General features: G+C 30.3%; 1 protein-coding gene across 1 annotated transcript in view; it reads left to right on the top strand.

Moving 5' to 3' along the window:
* LOC106459457 overlaps nt 1-11802 on the top strand; it is an 83995-nt gene extending 72193 nt beyond the window's left edge. Inside the window, exons 7-11 of the mRNA XM_013919079.2 lie at nt 2523-2599; nt 2987-3110; nt 3490-3595; nt 4191-5725; nt 6284-11802. Coding sequence (XP_013774533.2) covers nt 2523-2599; nt 2987-3110; nt 3490-3595; nt 4191-5718 — 1835 coding nt within the window. The 3' untranslated portion in view covers nt 5719-5725; nt 6284-11802. The remainder of the gene's footprint in view (nt 1-2522; nt 2600-2986; nt 3111-3489; nt 3596-4190; nt 5726-6283) is intronic.
* Nucleotides 11803-19318: the final 7516 nt, after the last annotated feature.

Genomic DNA, 19318 nt, shown 5'->3' with positions numbered 1-19318 from the left:
TTGCACAATTACGTAACTAAGAAGGTATACTGATAGTAAAACGTTTACCCGTATTATTGCACAATTACGTAACTAAGAAGGTATACTGATACGTAAACGTTTACCCTATTATTGCACTATTACGTAACTAAGAAGGTATACTGATGTAAAACGTTTACCCCGATTATTGCACAATTACGTAACTAAGAAGATATACTTATGTAAAACGTTTACCCCGATTATTGCACAATTACGTAACTAAGAAGGTATACTGATGTAAAACGTTTACCCGGATTATACGTGAAAAAAGCTGTAGCCGTTTTAGTTTATACACAAAATTAAACAAGAATGAATAGATGTTGCAAATTTTTTTTTGACGTAGATTTAACTCAGATTTGTTTATTGCCTTTATTCTATAAAAAATACAGAATGACACAGCGCAAATAAATTATAAACATTGTTTATGAACTGTTAAAAATAACGCTTTAGAAATTTTAAAGCTCGTTTTCTTGTTTCATTTTACAGAAAACTAAATATAAATATATTGCGAAGGGTTTCACAATAAACAAACGCTACATTATGAGGGTAGGCGAGTTGCACTGTAGGTTCTTTGATTAAAGTTAATTAACTCAACATCGTTACTAGAATTACTAGTGTGAAGACAGTTACGTACTTTAACCACAAGTGAATGTAAGAAGAATATGAACGGAAACGTCCCCAGTGGCATAATGGTAAGACTGCGGACAACGCTATAAACCGGGTTTCGATACCCGTGGTGGGCAGAGTACAGATGGCCCTTTGTGTAACTTTGTGCTTGATATCAAACAACAACAACAAAGAACAGGAACTCTAATTTGTAGTTTCAAAATACTGAGAGTTGTTTGTTTTAGAGAAAAGCCACAGTGAGCTAGCTATCTGCTGTGTCCCCCAAGGGGAATCAAACCCCGAATTTTAGCGTGGTAAGTCCGTAAACTTACAAATACCTAAGAAGGTATACTGGTGTAAAACGTTTACCCCGATTATTGGAGGCGTTCTAGAAATTTCAGTTTTAAGTAACAATACTGAACAACATTTAAGCGTTTACGTACACACGCATATATTGTTGATTCTTACTCTCGAGAATCTATAGCAAACCAATAATATATACTTTTTTTTTGGCGCGTCGCGATGGTTATATTTATAGACGTGTAGAGAGTTTCTCGAAATTTCAGTTTACGTAACAATACTGATGCTAACACTAGCGTTTACGTATACACATCTGTTGTTGATCCTTATACTCGAGAATCTTCTACAACTTTAGAGAATAGGCGAGAGTTTCACAATACATATTTAGCAGTATATGCTATGTAAACTTCTAAATATAAATTTAATACAAACATCGATATTAAAATATATATATATAAAAATAAATCCGTCACAACTCCCTTCTTAGAGAATTAAAAATTGGTGTTAGACAATTTTTAACTAAGATATTATAAAAGTGACAGTCATATTCCACTGTTAGATTAGAGTAGCCTTAACGTTTGCAGTGGATACTGTTGACTAGCTGCCTTCTATCTTGTCTGTCAGTTCAAGATTAGAGATGGCTAACGTAACTTCCAAGAACACAATTCACAGCGTTGTAGGCAATGATACGCCACATGTTATCAAAGGACAATGTGAAAATTTTGAACATGTCATTCATAGTCCATTGAGTCACTCGTGTATTGTGCGTAATATAGGCAAGTTTCGTACCATTCACATGTCATATGACATAATAATTACATAAAAAGATCATCCTGCGTCTAACAAGTAATAAAAGTTGAGAAAACTGCACTGAGAAATGCAGTAATTTTAAAATTACTAAAAAAGTGAAAGAAAATTTCTTGGAAAATTCTTTTGAAAGCAATAAATGAAAATATTAAATACGTCACTAAACCGTTAACGACACTATAAGTGGCAGCAGCAAACAGTGCTATGAAATATATCTATAAATTAACAAACATACATATTCTTCTTCATCTATTATTATGTTTACCGCTATTACGAATTTTTATTTTATCTTATCCAATCATAAATAAATTATTACGTTCAATACATCTTGAATTTTCATTACATTGATCATTATCATTAATGATAATTATATGCACTTTCATTATGAATATTTACTATATCTACTTCCGTTGTTAGATGTCATCATTAGCTCTATATAAGTGTTTCATATAAATATATTTATTATGTATACCTTGTCATTAATACTATCATTTATTCCATCGTGGATATTGTTGTGTATATTCTTATTTTGAATATTTATTACAGTTATTATATTGCAAAAGGCGTTACTTTTTCATCATAAACACATATTATGTCTAGTTGAAAACACTATCTGGAAAAGGGTTCCTCAACGCATTTTGTGTAGTGTTCCTTTGAATATGCTTGAAGAGAATTACAAGCATTTGGAGGCATAAACATAAAATTCTGTAAAAAACAAAGTTTAAAAATTTTACAGGCTCTGTTTACACAATTTCAGTATAACACCACGGATATTTTCTACATTATCATAGGTTTATTGAAGAATATAACTATGGCTGTAGAACAAATCATGAACAATCAGAAGGAAGATGAAAGTCAAAGGGAAAAGGTATTTGATGTACTATGTTCTATATAGTAAAGTTAAACATAATGATGTATATTAAACAGTTAATATACTACATTCTTTAGATAAAGTTTAATTAAAGATGTTATTGGAAATTCTAGTCAAATCTATTGTTTTAATTCTTATATCAGAAGGAAAATATATTACAAACATACGATGATTGAAAGTAGAAATTAGTTTACAGCACGGCTAATAAGTACATATAGGGAAAAGTGAATAATTCTGGACATATAGCTTCTTTCTACACTGAATATATATATTTAGCCTTAGAGTGATCCTAGAAAAATATATTTCTTAATCTAAATTCTTATTGGATTTATTTGCCATATTTGTTGATTATCTTATGCCTTGGTTCTCGTTTCTCATGTTAAGGTTCTGAAATATCTGTGTCCAGCTCTCTACAATGTGTTAGCAAACGGCCTACTCCCTTCTGATGTTGGGCCAGATTCTCCACCTAACTCTCCATGGAATGTGGCAGAAGCATCTTCACGATTTGGTACATAAAACATTACACTCATGAGAATAGTAAAATGTTAAGTTTACACTTTATTGAACGTTTCACCTTGATATATTGTTCTTTGTTGAAAGATAATTCATGCACATTTATTGTGTGTATTAAGTTTATCAAATGATTATACTTTCAAATATTATTTAGATCGTTTTCTACGTAATGAAATGGGAGTATGTGCACATGTATATACTAACGAAAAGTAAAGTTGAGTTGGCTGAAGCGTAAAAAAAAATTAAGAGAAATAATATGTGTACATAATATTTTATTACACATATAAGGAATATTTGATATTTTTATTTCATGTATAAGAGTTATTCATTTCTATGTTTAGCTGTTTTACATTCATACTTGGTTATGTTATTAGGGCATTCAACTAAAGAACTTGAAGATCTAGTCAATTACATTGCTGGAAAGGACTGCTTAACTGGACATACCTGTAGATTCTATATCTTCATTCTCGGTCTATTGAAGTAAGTCTTTTGTGAATAATTTTATCTATTTCAGTTAAGAGTCAAAATATCAAATGTAATGTTGTTTGAAAATGTTCTTTGTTATACAATCTGTCATCTGAAGCCAGAAGATTACTTTATTTTGATACTTACTTATTTCGAAAATGTCTCAATTTAACAGAATTTGGGTTTGAATTCAGTATATGTACCTTTCTTACGTAATAACCCTCAACAACAACAAAAATCCTCATCTAAGTGAACTTTTTCTATTTTCATTATGCCATTTCTAGTCCTGAAGTTGTGAGGGGTCTAAAAGAAATTATATGGAAGTTTATGAATTTTTTTTACACAATTTATTATATATATATATATATCTTAACTTCCTTTCTTTTACCTCTCCGGATTTGAATGTGTAATATAAAACAATAAATGTAAAAAAGATTAATAATTGTTTTCATTATCTTTAATCACCAGTAGAACAAGCTTTCATTTTTAAGTTGGTTTTAAAGACTGTAATGCAATAACACATTACTAATAAAACTTCTACTGATGTATTTCAAATAGCTAAAAAAAACTTTATTAACACTTTACATAAATTGTTTGTGGCAACCTACAGCCTTGGAATCATTGACTGGTGGTTTCTTCATTTGACATCATGTGAGCCTTTGATTCGCCAGCATTACCAATCTGATGCGTTACTTAGTCTACTGGCTTCTCCGTTAGCTACCAAACTGTGTGAGGGGCTTTTGATTAAACTTAGAACTCTTTCCTCGTTACAATTTGCTTTAGACATGACTGTTACTAGCAGTGAAATGGAAAATATTGCTAAAGATTCTCTAGTATCAACACCACTTGCGGAACAGGAACCTTTAAAACCAGCCAAGAAACCTAATGTAGTTCAAAAGCCTCAGTTTGAATCTACAGCTTGTGAGTTTGATTTGGATGAAGAAGCAATAGCTTCACCTTTGAGAAGATCTAAGAAAACTACTCAGCTCATACACTTTATTGCGGATGAACCTTCAACGACTTATTTTGATGATAAACGTTTAAATTTATCTCCTATGAAGAAAAATAGCTTGAACTGCAATGTTGTTAAAAAAGAGAATAAAAATCATAATAAAAGTGCACTAGAAGCAGTAATAGACGTAGCACCACCACAGCAGAGGGAGTCTAACATTGATAAATGTTATGAGGTAAGACCACCAGAAACACTAGATATGGATCCTGCGAAAGATGTACTTCAAAGAGCAGTTGATTTAGCTTTTCCAACGACTCCGATACGCGAAAGGGAAGCTGATGAATTGCGTTATTTAGCAATGGGTAAAATTTCTAACAACAAAATTCAAGATACTGACATATGTTTTAGGAAAGCAAGCACAGAGAGTTTATCGGGAAACCATACTGAGTGTTGTAAAACTGAATCACAAAATAAACAGAATGATCAATTGGGGAACTGTTTTGAAGATTTGAAACGGAAATGGGAGCAGTTGACATCTTTACCTAGCAACGATGGCAAACAACAGACTACAACAATCACAACAACCATATCCAAGCGGCCTCCTCTACCCTTGCAGTCAAGATCCGACAAGGACTCTGAGAAATCGGGAAATCCTGGAAGTTCACGAGTATTGCGACAAGCAACAGCAACTAGAAAAGTGAAAAAATCTCTTCCGGCTTCTTCCAATTTTCAAGAAATTTCTTCTAATCAACAACCATCACAAAACAACACAAATTCTTCCAAACAGTTTGCTTCTAGAGGAAACAAGGAACCTGTTGTAGGATCAGCTGTAAGGAAAACACTTACTAGTACAACAAGTGGGCCACCAAATCCTACAGTTAAACAAGTGACTACATCAAACGAATTCTCAAATAACTCTATCAAACAAAAGGGAGTTTCTTCTGCACCGAGTTCTCCAATTAGGAAATATAACCCCAGAAGAACTTCTGATAATTTAAGTTCAGGCATTTCCAACTCACCTACCTCCACCAGGCAATCTACTGTTAAAGGAGGATCAGAATCCAGAAGGCCCAGAAGCTATCCATCTCAAAAATCACTTATTCCAACACAGAAAGGCAATCGAATGTCTTCTGGACAACAGAAAAGAACAACACAACATTTTCCAGTTAGTTCTTTCCGATCTTAAAACAAAGGTGCGTAGCAAAGCAGGTTTGTGTTTATTATATCGTATAAAGATGTGTGGATGATTTACCGATACAAATTAGGTTTATAGAAAAGCTGTGGTTATTCTATAGTGAGGTGTATGAATTTTATATTATACTATGGTTTTCGATCTTCAGTTCATTCTAGATTAGCAGATTAAAGAATATGAATAAGAATATAATTATTTTTTTTTGCTACTGTAGGAAAAGTGTATCTACATAACGTAGCATACCAATTTAATACCTCCATATGTTTTTCAATATACATTTCAAAATTGTATTTTACTGTCAGATAAGGCATTCAAGCCCAATAAAAAGTTGAGGATATATAACTGGACTTTTAAAGTTGGATAATTTCATTTTGGTTCGGGTAAATTACCTTATTTTAATTCTTGATTGAAATTTTAAAGTGAGATGTCAATATTTTGGTTAAAGTAAATTGTTAAATTGGAAGAAATAGCACCTTTGTCTGTTTGAAATTACTTTATTTCACGGGCATATTCATATTTATGTATTTTAAATTAGTCTAATTTATTTTCATACCAACAGATATGTGATATGATCCGGAAATATGTCTCTAAGAGAAGAACTTACCAACTACCAAAGGACATCAATGGTATAAAATATTAAAAAATAACCATAAAAGCCTACCTGGTATACCAGAGCTAGGAAAGTGAGCTAGATATTTACAATGCTTCTGTACGTGTATCATTGACAAAACTAATTAATATGTGTAATTATCGTTTGTATTATTGACCTCAGTATCACTTAAACTTGTCTAAACTGTGTGTGAGATATTTAAGCATGATTGGCATCATTATCAAATGTGTGCCATTTCTAATTCACATGTTGTGTCATATAGGTGTACTAAGCGTACTAGTGGAATTAGTAAATTCTTTAGAATAGATTTAGGTAGAACAAACTCCAAGATTTAGGTGGAATGATTTGTCTATGCAGCTTGAAATCTATGTACTAAAACAGGGCACTGCAAAACTTTGAAATCGTTTGAGTCAACTAGCCCGACAGGTTGATGCAGTACCGTTTTCTAAATCTTACTCACAAGCTTAGTTTTACATCTACAAACATATACATATATGTATACACTTCCTTCTATGAATTATTCAGTATTCACTTCAATCTTACTTCAGCTAGACATTTAAAAGACGTGTATTTGATGAAGGATTAAGATACTTGTATTATTGTGAAAACCGCATAAGTGATATTATTTTAGTCTATAGATATTTCACTGTTTTTCATTAATATCACAAATATTACAATAAAATATAAATTATTTTTGTTCGTAAGCTTCTGTATTTCAAAGAACAGTTAGTACATGTGATTTAATAACAATTAGTATATTTAAGGGGACAACTCCAGAGTTTTAAATATTGTTATACTTTACTAAATTGTAGAACATATAAAATTACTTAATTTATAGAATATAAAATAGTAATATTTTACAAAATGACAGTGTCTCAGCATAGGTTACGTTTTGTGTCTGAATTTTTCTTATTTCAAGAAATCTCTAAATGGTAATATTATATATTAATATTACCTTTAAATTTCAAAACTTAGCGTTTATACATGATTTCATTATATTTGCTCTTCACTTTCAACTGAATACATATGTTGTTATAATCTAGAAGAAACCTTCATTACAAATCAGTTTTTTTACACTCACCGAGATCTTACACATTTGTATATGTTCTGTGCCTTTAAATGTTTCGAGATTTGGTATTTGTTTTCAAATTTGTAATACCCATGCTTATAAACAGGAGAACAAAATAATAACATTCAAAGAAAAAAAATGCTAAAAGCTACAAATTCTTTAAAATATAAGAACTGGATGATAAGAGTGTGAGTAGAATTACAAGAAGTTCTTAAAGTGGAATTTCAACAAAACTGTGTTTGTTAATTACTTAAATCGTCAAATATGTTTAAAACATATTGTACTTAACCGGATAGGGAACAATAGACATGACTTTTAGAAAGGAGGTTAATTAATGTGTTATTAACAACCATTAGGAAATTTATTAAATTCTTTGATTGTTATATTATTGAACACAAGTGTGTACCAATAGCTACTACCATTCTTGGTAATCTTGTTAATTGTAAATTATTCTATTTTTCGAAATTATTTTTCCTTCGAAGTTTGTGTTTCGAAGTAACGTGTATTAGGATCTTCTCATACGTTACATACGTATTTGCGTTCCTGTAACAATTTCATAATTTTAGTATTTTAACTAGTATTATATATTTTGCAAAACGAACGAAGATAAATGACAACACTTATTTGTGTTACAGAAATCGGATTGATTTCCAAAATTATATCGTTCCCCAACCAAAGCCTTAAGCTTTTCGAGATTTCAAACTATAAACCGAAGAAAATTCATAGATTAACATGCTATTGTTTATAAAACATTCTGATCCAATTGTTGAGAAATGAAAGACTATTGAGTAGTATGCTGTATAATACGCATCTGCAGAATGTAGCAGATGAGTCATATTAAAATAATCTATGCCATAGCAGTTTTTGATCAAAATTAATTTCCTACTATCTAGTAAGAAACCAATTTTAGTGTTTGGAAATACCCTACAATACAATGAACAACACGAGATGTGTTTATTCAAGGTTGATGGAGGTAAGTAAAAAAGAAAAGAAGACAAATTTAGATATGCAAATATAATGTTAGATCTTCATTACCATGAAACATGTACTTCAGGTGCCTCGAAACATGTAGTTACATAAAATTTTTGATATCCAGTTATTTATCTTCTATAAAAAAAGTAGATAAATTTAAAATAAGCAATTTCAATGTTAGGTCTTCACTAGCATGAAGCATATTTTTTAGGTGCCTCGAAACATGTAATGATATTAAATTTTTGATATCCAGTTGCTTATGTTGTGCTGCCTATTACGTATACAACTGCTTAATTTTTCAAGACAACGTTGTTTATCATTTTACAGTGAAAAGGGGTTTCATAGAGAATACTGCAGACTGCATATTTTATCAGATATCTAACTTACTTGCTATATATATATATCAGTATTTGCATACTGTTTGGTTATATGACCATTGCTATTAGGTAAGTATTTTTACTTTAAAAAACGAAAAATTGCTTATGTTTAATCAGTAAAGTGCACCGAGTAGTTTTAATGAAGTATTTTTTACAATTAAAAATATATTTACTGCAAATTACCAGTGCTTGCTTATTTACTTGTGGCTCTTTGAAATGTGGAACTAACTCTGTCCACTACGAGTAAACATAACAAAATATAAATTATAAAAGCGTTTACTGTAGGAAATTAAGTAAATCACTTAATTATAAAAACACATAAGAGAAATATCGTGAGTTCCAAAGATGCTAGTTTGAGCAAAAGTTTATCGTCTTTCATTATCTTTTTGTGTATATTTTGTGTTATATTTTACATACCCCATTGCTAAAACATAGGAAGAACAGTCACTTGTAATCTTACAGTTTGATATCATTGAATTCAGAAGTAATTAAATCTTTGAAACTAAATATTTTTAGCTCATTTTTCTAATTAGCCCACCATTAATTGGAGTATATTCAATATGTAAATTAAAAATAGTACACATTAAATATAGCGGTATTTATCTGGAAATTTCGTTATTTTTAATTAAAAAGAAGCTCATCATTCTAGTCAGCATACCCAGCCACAAGTTTAAAAGCTCCACTTATTCCAGGAACTCCCCTGGTGAGACAGCGGTAAGCCTACAAACTTACAAATTAAAATCCGGGGTTCGATTCCCTGCAGTGGCTACATCGCTATTTCCTAGATTAAAATAATTAACACTTACTTAAGGAAAAACAACACATAAACAATATTATCTACAAAGTATATCGGTGTTGTGTTACTTAAAAAAATAAGTGAGTTTGGGGTTGGTAATATTACTTATTGGTTTATGGTAAGTTCAAATGCTTTCAATTGAAGTTATTTTTATATGGTTATTCATTGTATTTGTCTTTATTTGTCTAAACCTGGTACCACTACGTATTAACACAGATAGAAGTATTGTTGCATTTTCGAACATATCTATTTTACAGTATTATTGAGGATAACATTGTAAAATGAGTTATTGTCGAACTACGCGGTTAGTTGTTTCAATCAGCCTGATACATATCTTTTTCAGTTTATGTTTTTACTTGTCAGCCAAGCTAACAAAGTTGTAATTCCCATAGTAACATAAAATATTTATTTCTGGAATTCGTTGTTTTTTTTTTTTCTAATCGTGAAAATACATTTATTAAAACAAGCCACCAATGCTCAATTTGTCAGACATATGACGTTTTTAGGTGTGTTTTTTTTAATGAAAAATTAAGTTTTTTAATTTAAAAATCGTTAAAAGTGACAATTAATTCTTTAACTATTTTGTTTCAATTTTAAATTTCAAAAATCCAAATGCAATTTACCGCTTTAAATTTTACCTGATAAACAGTTTTCTTGGTTCCCGTATTTTATAATGAGAGTTTCTAGCCCAGAAACCTGTTTATTCTACAAGAGTAGACCAAAGGTAAAGGTTTTAAAATACCACTTTCCATGATAAGTTAATGCAAACAGTACTATAACACACGTAATCATCGTGATTCTAGCATGACTTGCTTTCAATCTTTTTTTTACAGTTTTTTCTTGTGAACTTTGAATCTATCAGTGTTACATATTTGTAGAACCAAAAGGAGAACTGATAAATAATTCCCGTGTTACATATTTATATAGCTAAAATAAGAACTGATAAATAATTCCCGTGTTACATATTTATAGAGCTAAAGAAAGGAGAACTGATAAATAATTCCCGTGTTACATATTTATAGAGCTAAAGAAAGGAGAACTGATAAATAATTCCCGTGTTACATATTTATAGAGCTAAAGAAAGGAGAACTGATAAATAATTCCCGTGTTACATATTTATAGAGCTAAAGAAAGGAGAACTGATAAATGATTCCTGTGTTACATTTTTATAGAGCTAAAAAAGGAGAACTGATAAATAATTCTAGCTTGTTTCGTGGATTGCAAATTGGTATAATTTTAACTTTTTGAAAATATTAAAGCAACAGCAATTTTGTTCTATATATTGCTTTTATTTGGTTTCAATTGTGATAAGTCTTCTGAGATGTTTATAAAAATCATTTTTAACCCATGTATAAGGGAGGAAAAATTTAAACATGTCTTCATGTGTAAGTTGTATTTCCTTGTCGTTTTTGTGCCTAATATTTCGTGTGCCAAACGATCAGAGAGCATTTTTTAATTTCGTGTAATTGCTCTAAGAAATATTTATAGTAGAGGCAAGATTACTTAAAATCATATGTAATGTTTCAAAATTATATATTGTCACCGAGATCAGTTAGGAAAACATATAAATATATGTATTATATATATATTAAACACCTAGAAAATAATAGTATATGTCACAGTTTTTCATATTGACGTTAGATTAATTTATACTGATTAATGATGTATTTCAAGAAAAATGAAAAGTTGTGAGAAACACAGTTAAAATATATTGAGATTGCGTATTCATACTTATGTATTTGGAAATATAAATAAATAATTAGAAACTAAAGTTGATATGGAAATAAACATAAACTAAAACGCAATAAATAGTAAACATAATATTATGTGTTCTAACTAAGAGAAATTTTACTCTTCATATTACTAATTATATAAAAGTACTTTTGGGTATAATCAACATAATACACGTTTCTATAATTTTGAATTTTACAATAAACGCTACATATAAGTCAATCAATGACATGCACAAATCTGAGTTTGTAATACCTTTTAATTTTCGTTCATTATTCATTTCAACTGTCTAAGTCAACATAATGTTAAACAAATTGTGCCTTAGTTTTGTATGAACAGATAATTCACGTAAGCGCATTAAGTTTTGAATTAGCCTATTGTATCCAGAGCCTTAAAACATGAATCTCATCGTGTTTGTGTCTTAACTCAAGTTCAGAATACAATAATACATGTTTTGGATTAATTGAACTAGTTTATACATAAAATAATCACCCGAAAATTGTTTTATATATATTTTTCTCTAAAAAAAGCAAAGAATGATTGGTTTTGAGAAATTATGTCTTCTGTAGAGTGAATAACAGGTGTGAAATTACAAATACCTGCTGCATATTTCTTGGGTATACTTAAGTTCGAAATATATTTAAGAGAATCTTCCATCTTGAAACGAAGACTACTATAAAATAAATTTCTTGATCTGTTGAAAAGGAATTGGTGACTTAGTGTTATAGGAAACGCTTTGTTTTGGAAGTTCTGTTACTGGCAATTTCAAGAAACGCATGTATTAGGTATAATTTTGACAAATTACACACTTAATAGTCAAACATTATTACATACTTAATAGTCAAACATTATTACATACTTAATAGTCAAACATTATTACAAAAAGTTTAAAAATGATTTACTTCTTTATCCGCCAAGAGTTTTCAATTTAAATAAAAAACACAACAAACAACAACAACAAAAGTTGTCAGTCTGTGTTTTACGATATTTAATTTTTGTTCCTGTTTTATTACTTTAAAATCAGTGTATCGGTTGTTTTACCTGATGTAAGATAGTTGTTATTTATCGTTTCTTATTGTTGTCTAATGTGTGTTAATGTACCAGCTTACATCATGTTGTTCATCCTTACTTGATATTAAATATTTATATTATTTATGCATTTTAATTACTTCCAAAATGTTTTAAGTAAATAAAATCATTCACGTTTTTGTTCTAATTTTACTGCATAATGCGTTTATTATAGCACTACTTATATATAAAAAATATAAACACCATACGAATTATTTTGTATTTGTGAATCGTACACTTGAAATAACTAATATATCTTCATGATTATTCAATTTCTGTAGCACGTATTGGTGTATAGAAGACATTTTAATACCAGCAATAAATGACCTTGTAATACTAAATTGTTGTTTTTATTTAATTATAAGCTAAACGTTTCGTTTTACAGCTTCTTCAGGAGCGTTTTGATTTGTGTTTTAGTTGAACACCCCTGGAGAAGCTGTAAAACGAAACGTTGAGTATCTAATTAAATAAAAACAACAATTTGTTGCTATAATGTCGTTTATTTCTAGTGTTAAAATATATTCATGAGGAGTTAGTTAGGCTGAAAGCTTGCTCTAAGGTAAGCCTTTTTTAAAGCCGTTTAGAGTGATATTCTAAACAAACGATCTGTTGTTCGTGTTCATATTTTAGTTATCATTATGATATATTTATGTCACAGTTTAGGTCTACAAATTCTACAAAAGTAGTAAACCTTCATTTTGACCTGTGAAAAACTGTTTGCCGCAATAACACAACCAGTGAAAAGATATGAAAATATATTGAAATTATGACATTTAAATTAAAAAAAAACTGAACTAAATACTTTGTTTCATTATTTTTTTACAATTTTTTTTAAAAGCGGAACCTCTTTAGAATTGATTTACAAATTTTTTAAAATAATTTTTGCATGTTTTTATTTAAACAAGTAATCAATGACTAACAAATAAATAATCTTAATTATAGAGCGAGTTCTTAGTCAGTCTATTAGAATATCTTGTTTCGTATCCGTATAATATAAGTTGTTTGCATTAAGTGATCTGTCAGATGGTTTAACTGATTTCATTTATTTCGAGAAAATGTTATCCGAAACAAATGATGCCTGATTAAAGTTATTTATCCATATGCTATAATACTGGATTTCAAAGCTGATGAAATATTGACTCCTAATTTAAGGCAGAATAGAGATAGTTGGATTTTGATATACTCAGGTTTTCAGTTAGTATGGAATACTGTATATAGATTATCTGTAAAGCTTTTTCATTCCTTTATTTTAATCGAAGTATGTTAGTAACATAGCTTGTCAAATGGTAATTTTGTAAAAAAAAAAATATTTGTAATAGCCAACATAATCTTCATTATGTAATATCTAAGTAAGTAGCGTAGACATAATACGGTCTAAATGAGAGAACAAAAGATATTGTATAGTGTGTTAAGAATGATAAATATGTCGATAAATCGCATATTTAAGTCACATTACAATATTATACAGTATTTTCATATTTTTGCATTAAAGCTTGAATGTGTTTTCTTGCGGTTTACCAGAGTACGTTTTTATATTGTACATCTTGTATATCCTAATTTTTACTGTATAGATGACTTTCTTTTTTCTGGTGTAATTCGTGTATCATTTTGAAGGTTTCTTTCTAAGTACAGGGTATTATAAAGATAGTTCATAAAGTTGGGCTTGAATCGGTAAAAAATATCAGCATATCTTTGAATTAATAATGTAAAGTGTAAGTTGCATGCCAAATTTTTCACGTTATCCAGAAATTGACTTCCTTCTTTGCTGCTTGGATATATAAATATATATGTTATTTGTGAAATAAAGATGCTTCTGTCACACAAGAAGTTGAGTTTATCTAACATGCAGGAACAACTTGAGACTTTAAACGGAAACATTTTAAAATCGTATTTAGACTTAAAAGATGTCTTTTCAAATTATTCATCCTAAAATAAACTGATGTCATTAATTTGAAGCTTTCCCCAATATATCAAAAACACCAGGAGTACTCGTAAATTACTTCTTGTCTGGAGTATTAATAAGTACCTACTACAGATTTATTTTATCAATAGAGAATCATTACGGAAATATTGCTCACTCATTGTAACCGCAAAGTTTAAATTATATCCTTACTTATAGTTAAATTTATATTACTATAGTTCTGTTTATTCTGAAATCATTTACACTGATAATGCCTCTTTAACGAATAATTATGAACTTAAATAAGTATTTATGTTTAACAGGTAATTCAGGATCAGAGTTATTTTAACAATTAATAAAAGTTAAATCTAACTTTATTAATATAATCTGATTTAATGAACACAACATAATGCTTGTTGTTTACGTAAGTAGTAATTATAAAAAACTTACTGTTTATATATCAGTTAGCTCCTAACGCCTAACAGCTATTTAGCTTCACTAGACACAAATGGTTCTGCTGATGTGTTCAAATATTACCAATCTTTTCTTTAATGTAATGGTTTGATGAATATGAATGAACATGAGAATTTAACTTTAGTATTAATATTTAAAAACATGCTTTTTAATATAAAAGTCAAGAGGTACAGATTTTGACTACTCGTGTGGTCATTATTAGGTAACTGTCGTCTATTATATGAAATATTACACGAGCATTTTGTTCGAACTTAAAAAACATATAGAGTCACACCTGCCTGTGTTTTGATTTACTGCCACAAATAACAATGGTTGATGTTATGATAAACCAAATTACACATCGAGTAACTGGCATAATCCACGACTAAAATAAAATAAACAAAAAACTGCAAGTCGGTCCATATCATGCCTCTAATACTTTACAATTTCATATGCACAATGTAATAGGGTTTCAATGTCTTATACTAATACTTACCCAAAGTAGCATAAATAACGAAAATTCAAAGCCATTGACTCCTCTACAAACAAAAGGGCGAGTTTCACTTGAACCAAGGTGGCGTCATTGTCCCACAATGCTGTCTGTTACAGTTATTCTAGAGTGAAAATGCTTTACGATTCGAGGCCGTTAAAATATACGATATTCTATTGTAATTTTTATGGCAATGTTTTACAGTTTGTAATCTTAGGTTTATTTCTTTTCCCTAAGGTGAAATTTTGAAAGCTTTATCCCACATTAATTTTCAGAATTCATTACTATTAAAGTTCTCGTGAAGTTAAAGCACCATATCTCAATAGCTAATAAAGATTAACAACTATTGATTTTTGAGATTCCCAAAGTGGGTTTCGTTTTAAAAATATCCATTTTGTTTCACTTACGATGTATAATCACACTAATATAAACCAAGATGGTTCGAAAACTGACCATATTACCGTCTTTTCATACTGTTGCCGGATGTCTCCAACTTCGTAGGGGAAACTCGTGGATAACATTTAATGAATGATGTATTCCGCATTAATTTGTTCAGACCTAAGACGTGTTGAGTACGCACGGGGTTGAGTACGATATATAAAAACAGTTTTGAATATCCAAATCAATAAGTCACACAACCACAGCCAATATAAAGTCGAAATCTAAGGGATATATCTGAACTACATTTTAACATTGTTTGGCGCTTACTGGGTACTGTGATACCATCGCAAATTGATTGTTTTTAGGGATGACTAGTAACAGCCCTTTCTGAAGCAAAATATTCATACACTCTGGCCATAAAGATGTGTTCATATCGGGATTTTATAATTTTCAACATGGGGATAAACTTTACTAAATGGAATTATAAAACAAAGGAGTATGGATCAACTTGAGAAACCAGTACTATCCAAAAAGAGAATTGCAACAAGTCGTACCCCAGTCATGGTAAGCAAACTGCAGCATCTTGCAACAGGTAAGAATCAACAAACATAAAATTCAGTGGCAAAAGCCCTCCAAGTATTTCTCATCCACATTCCCTATTGTTAGCCAACCTAACACCATATAGTTGAACCGTTTCAATATTTCATTCAAGAGGAATGGAAGGCCAATTTCTTAGTTTTCTTAATTCTCAATAATTAATTTATTCCATCAAACAGTATTGACTAGCCTTGATAAGCTTAAAGCTCCATGGATACTCCATTTTTCGATACGAACTTACTGAGCAGCTTTCACGCTATTGTCTTCAACTTTTATGTTTTATGCAGCATATGACCATTAATTTGCACTTGTTTCCATCTCTCGAATGTGCTAATGAACTAAGGATATAAACAGACACTCTTTTAAGTACTGATCTAACACTACGCTATTGTAAATGCCTGCTAATAAACTCATATTAGTTTAAAATACGCAAGAAACATCTTAAAAATTAAGGAAAATGATACGTAAAGGAGAAACCAGAATACATCATAAAGGTAAGCAGGTACAGATTAATGTGAACATTTGAAATTATTTTCAAACAACAAAAAATGTATTTTTTTTTGTTCTACTTATGTACGTTTATTAAAAAGAAAATTCGAAATACCCAAAAATAGAGAGTTTGCGTTAATACAATGATAATCAAGATTTATATAGCCTTCTGTGAATTTTATCACCCAAATGGACAATAATCTCAAGTCTATAAACAAATATGTTTTAGAAACATACATCCTAAAATAAAGAACATGATAAGAATATTTTAGAAGTTGACAATAGATGGAGACATAGTACGGTCGAGTAAATTATATATTTAGTCTAAATACATAAATGTGTATTTATTTTCCAACTCTTTTTATATAAATTACACGGCTAGGATACTAAAAATAAATAAGATGCCCGGTCTGTAATTCAATTCCCCACTAGTCATTGCGTTATACCGGTTTCAAGGAATTCCACCCCTCATCAATAACCCTGGATAAGGACAATTAAAACAAAACAAAAAGAGTAGGCTTCTTATAGAGGTAGACCATATATCATAATTGTCTTTTACATAAAATATTGAACATATATTTATATAGGATTTGAAGAATATGTAGCATAGATGCTAGTAATTTAACCATTAATGAGCTTATGTGTCTTATGTGTTTGTTTTTATAAAGTTAGTTAAAATTTGACTATATCAGGATCAGAAAATTCTAACATAAAGGTCTTAGGTGTCTTTTGATTACATGTAAACTCTTTAAAACTTTTGATTTTATGGCTTCTTTATTTAGAATTTGCACGCAAAGCTATACAGGGGTCATATACCCATAGCCCTCCCTAATCATGAACTGACAGACTAGAAGAAAGGCAGCTAGTCAACAGCTCTTTCTACCAACTCTTGAACTATTCTTGTCAGAGTGAGTAGTGTAGGATTTGACTGTTACGCTTATGTCATGCCAACCAGTAGTGGGACGCAAACTATAGATTCTCAGAAATTGTTTGATAAGGAAAAAAAAAGAATAATTAGCACTACAAAATCGTTAGGATACTACTGAGATATACAAGGTATCCTTGAATATTGAACCACTTTCTCAACTGAATAGAATAGAAACCACACTAGATAAACAGTTGCTGTTTCCGCATGTGTGAAACGTACGGTTGAAATTTTTTTTCCCACTAGCTTAGATATGTGTATATGAAAGACACTATGTACAAGACAAAGGCACTGGATGTGGGAACTTTTTGTGCCAGGATAATCAATACAATTATGACTATTACTTCAGAGATGTTGGCGTATATGTGGGCGGAGATCTATTATCGCATGAACGCAGTTCGAGCCACCAATGTTGCCAATGTTGAGCTGTTCTTGAGGTGTCACTGTCCATGGACAAACCTAAGGTATTAGACTTCCTTATACCCTAAACCGTAGTTCTTTATCTTGCGCCGTTCTCATTCTATCCAATCAATAATTTATGAACATCCTGTTTTTCAAACTATTATAAAATTATTCGAATTATGAAAATCATAAACTCCAAAAATATGAAAACCGAAACCCAAAATCTATCCTTAAATATATGAAGTATTCTTTCGGTATATCTTTTTTAATTTTATCCATTATTGATATACTTCTTATTTTCCTGATCATTATGGTCGTGTAATATTGTTAATTGTATTATGTGAGGCAGTTTTAATACTGCAGTTTGGAAGAAGGAAAGGCTGAAAGTGAGAACTATTCTACAGTAACGGTACCCGTATAAAATAATAAATATATAGTTACATTTTTATGGACTTTGTATGAAGTGTTGTTCAAAATAAGCCTTCAGGTGATTATGCCAATCATTCTGCAAAACATTTGATTCTTCTTTATTTGGTTACAGTTTGGTGTCTTCTAGACAGGGTAGAATTATGTAGAAACGTTGTATTGTGGAGATAAAGTAACGTGAAAAGTCTAGATTTGTTACGATGGCAGTCCTTACAGGAAGACTGTGCATTAATCGTTTCGAATAAAATTAAAACTTCTGTATCTGTGGCTTTGCTCTTAACGAAAAAAAAAAAAAACAGTTTGTATCTGTGGAAATTAATCGCCAAAAAACTCAAACAAACTTGTCATTACACATAACAGTTGGAAGTATTTACGACTGCCGAACATCAATAACTCAATAAGTTTCAGAAGAAACTGTACAGCCAAATGGTAGGTGAATTTACTCTATTAACTGTTGAACTAAAAATTACACAAGAGGGAATCCTCTATAGCCACGGCACTTGAAATTCTTTTAAGCAGGATTAGAGTAAATTAATGTATAAGACCTTCCACCTCTCTCCTTTTTATTAGCTATATTTTTGTGCGCCAGAAAAAAAATCCAGCGTGGAGCGCGCGTATACTCGATTCGATTTTATTACTCATCAGGATTTCTACAAGCCTACCGTCAAATTGAAATTATTTTAGGCAGGATTAGAACAAATTAATCTATGAGACCTTAGCGTGGTCAAATATATCAATCGAAAAAGTTAGACCTCCTGAGTCGAAAACTGTAATTAGATCTCAAATCGGTCAAGAGATGACGGAGCTATGAGCTAAAAATTGGTACTTGAAAAAAAATAAAAATAACAGCAAAAACTCATATCCGTTGAATTTTGATTATTGGTCTTTGAATGGCCTAGATGTCATAG

This window comes from Limulus polyphemus, unplaced genomic scaffold (genome assembly GCF_000517525.1).
Source record: "Limulus polyphemus unplaced genomic scaffold, Limulus_polyphemus-2.1.2 Scaffold611, whole genome shotgun sequence".
In the NCBI taxonomy this organism is placed as follows: domain Eukaryota; kingdom Metazoa; phylum Arthropoda; class Merostomata; order Xiphosura; family Limulidae; genus Limulus; species Limulus polyphemus.
Note: the sequence above shows the minus strand (reverse complement) of the source record. Positions and strands in the feature narration are given on the sequence as shown.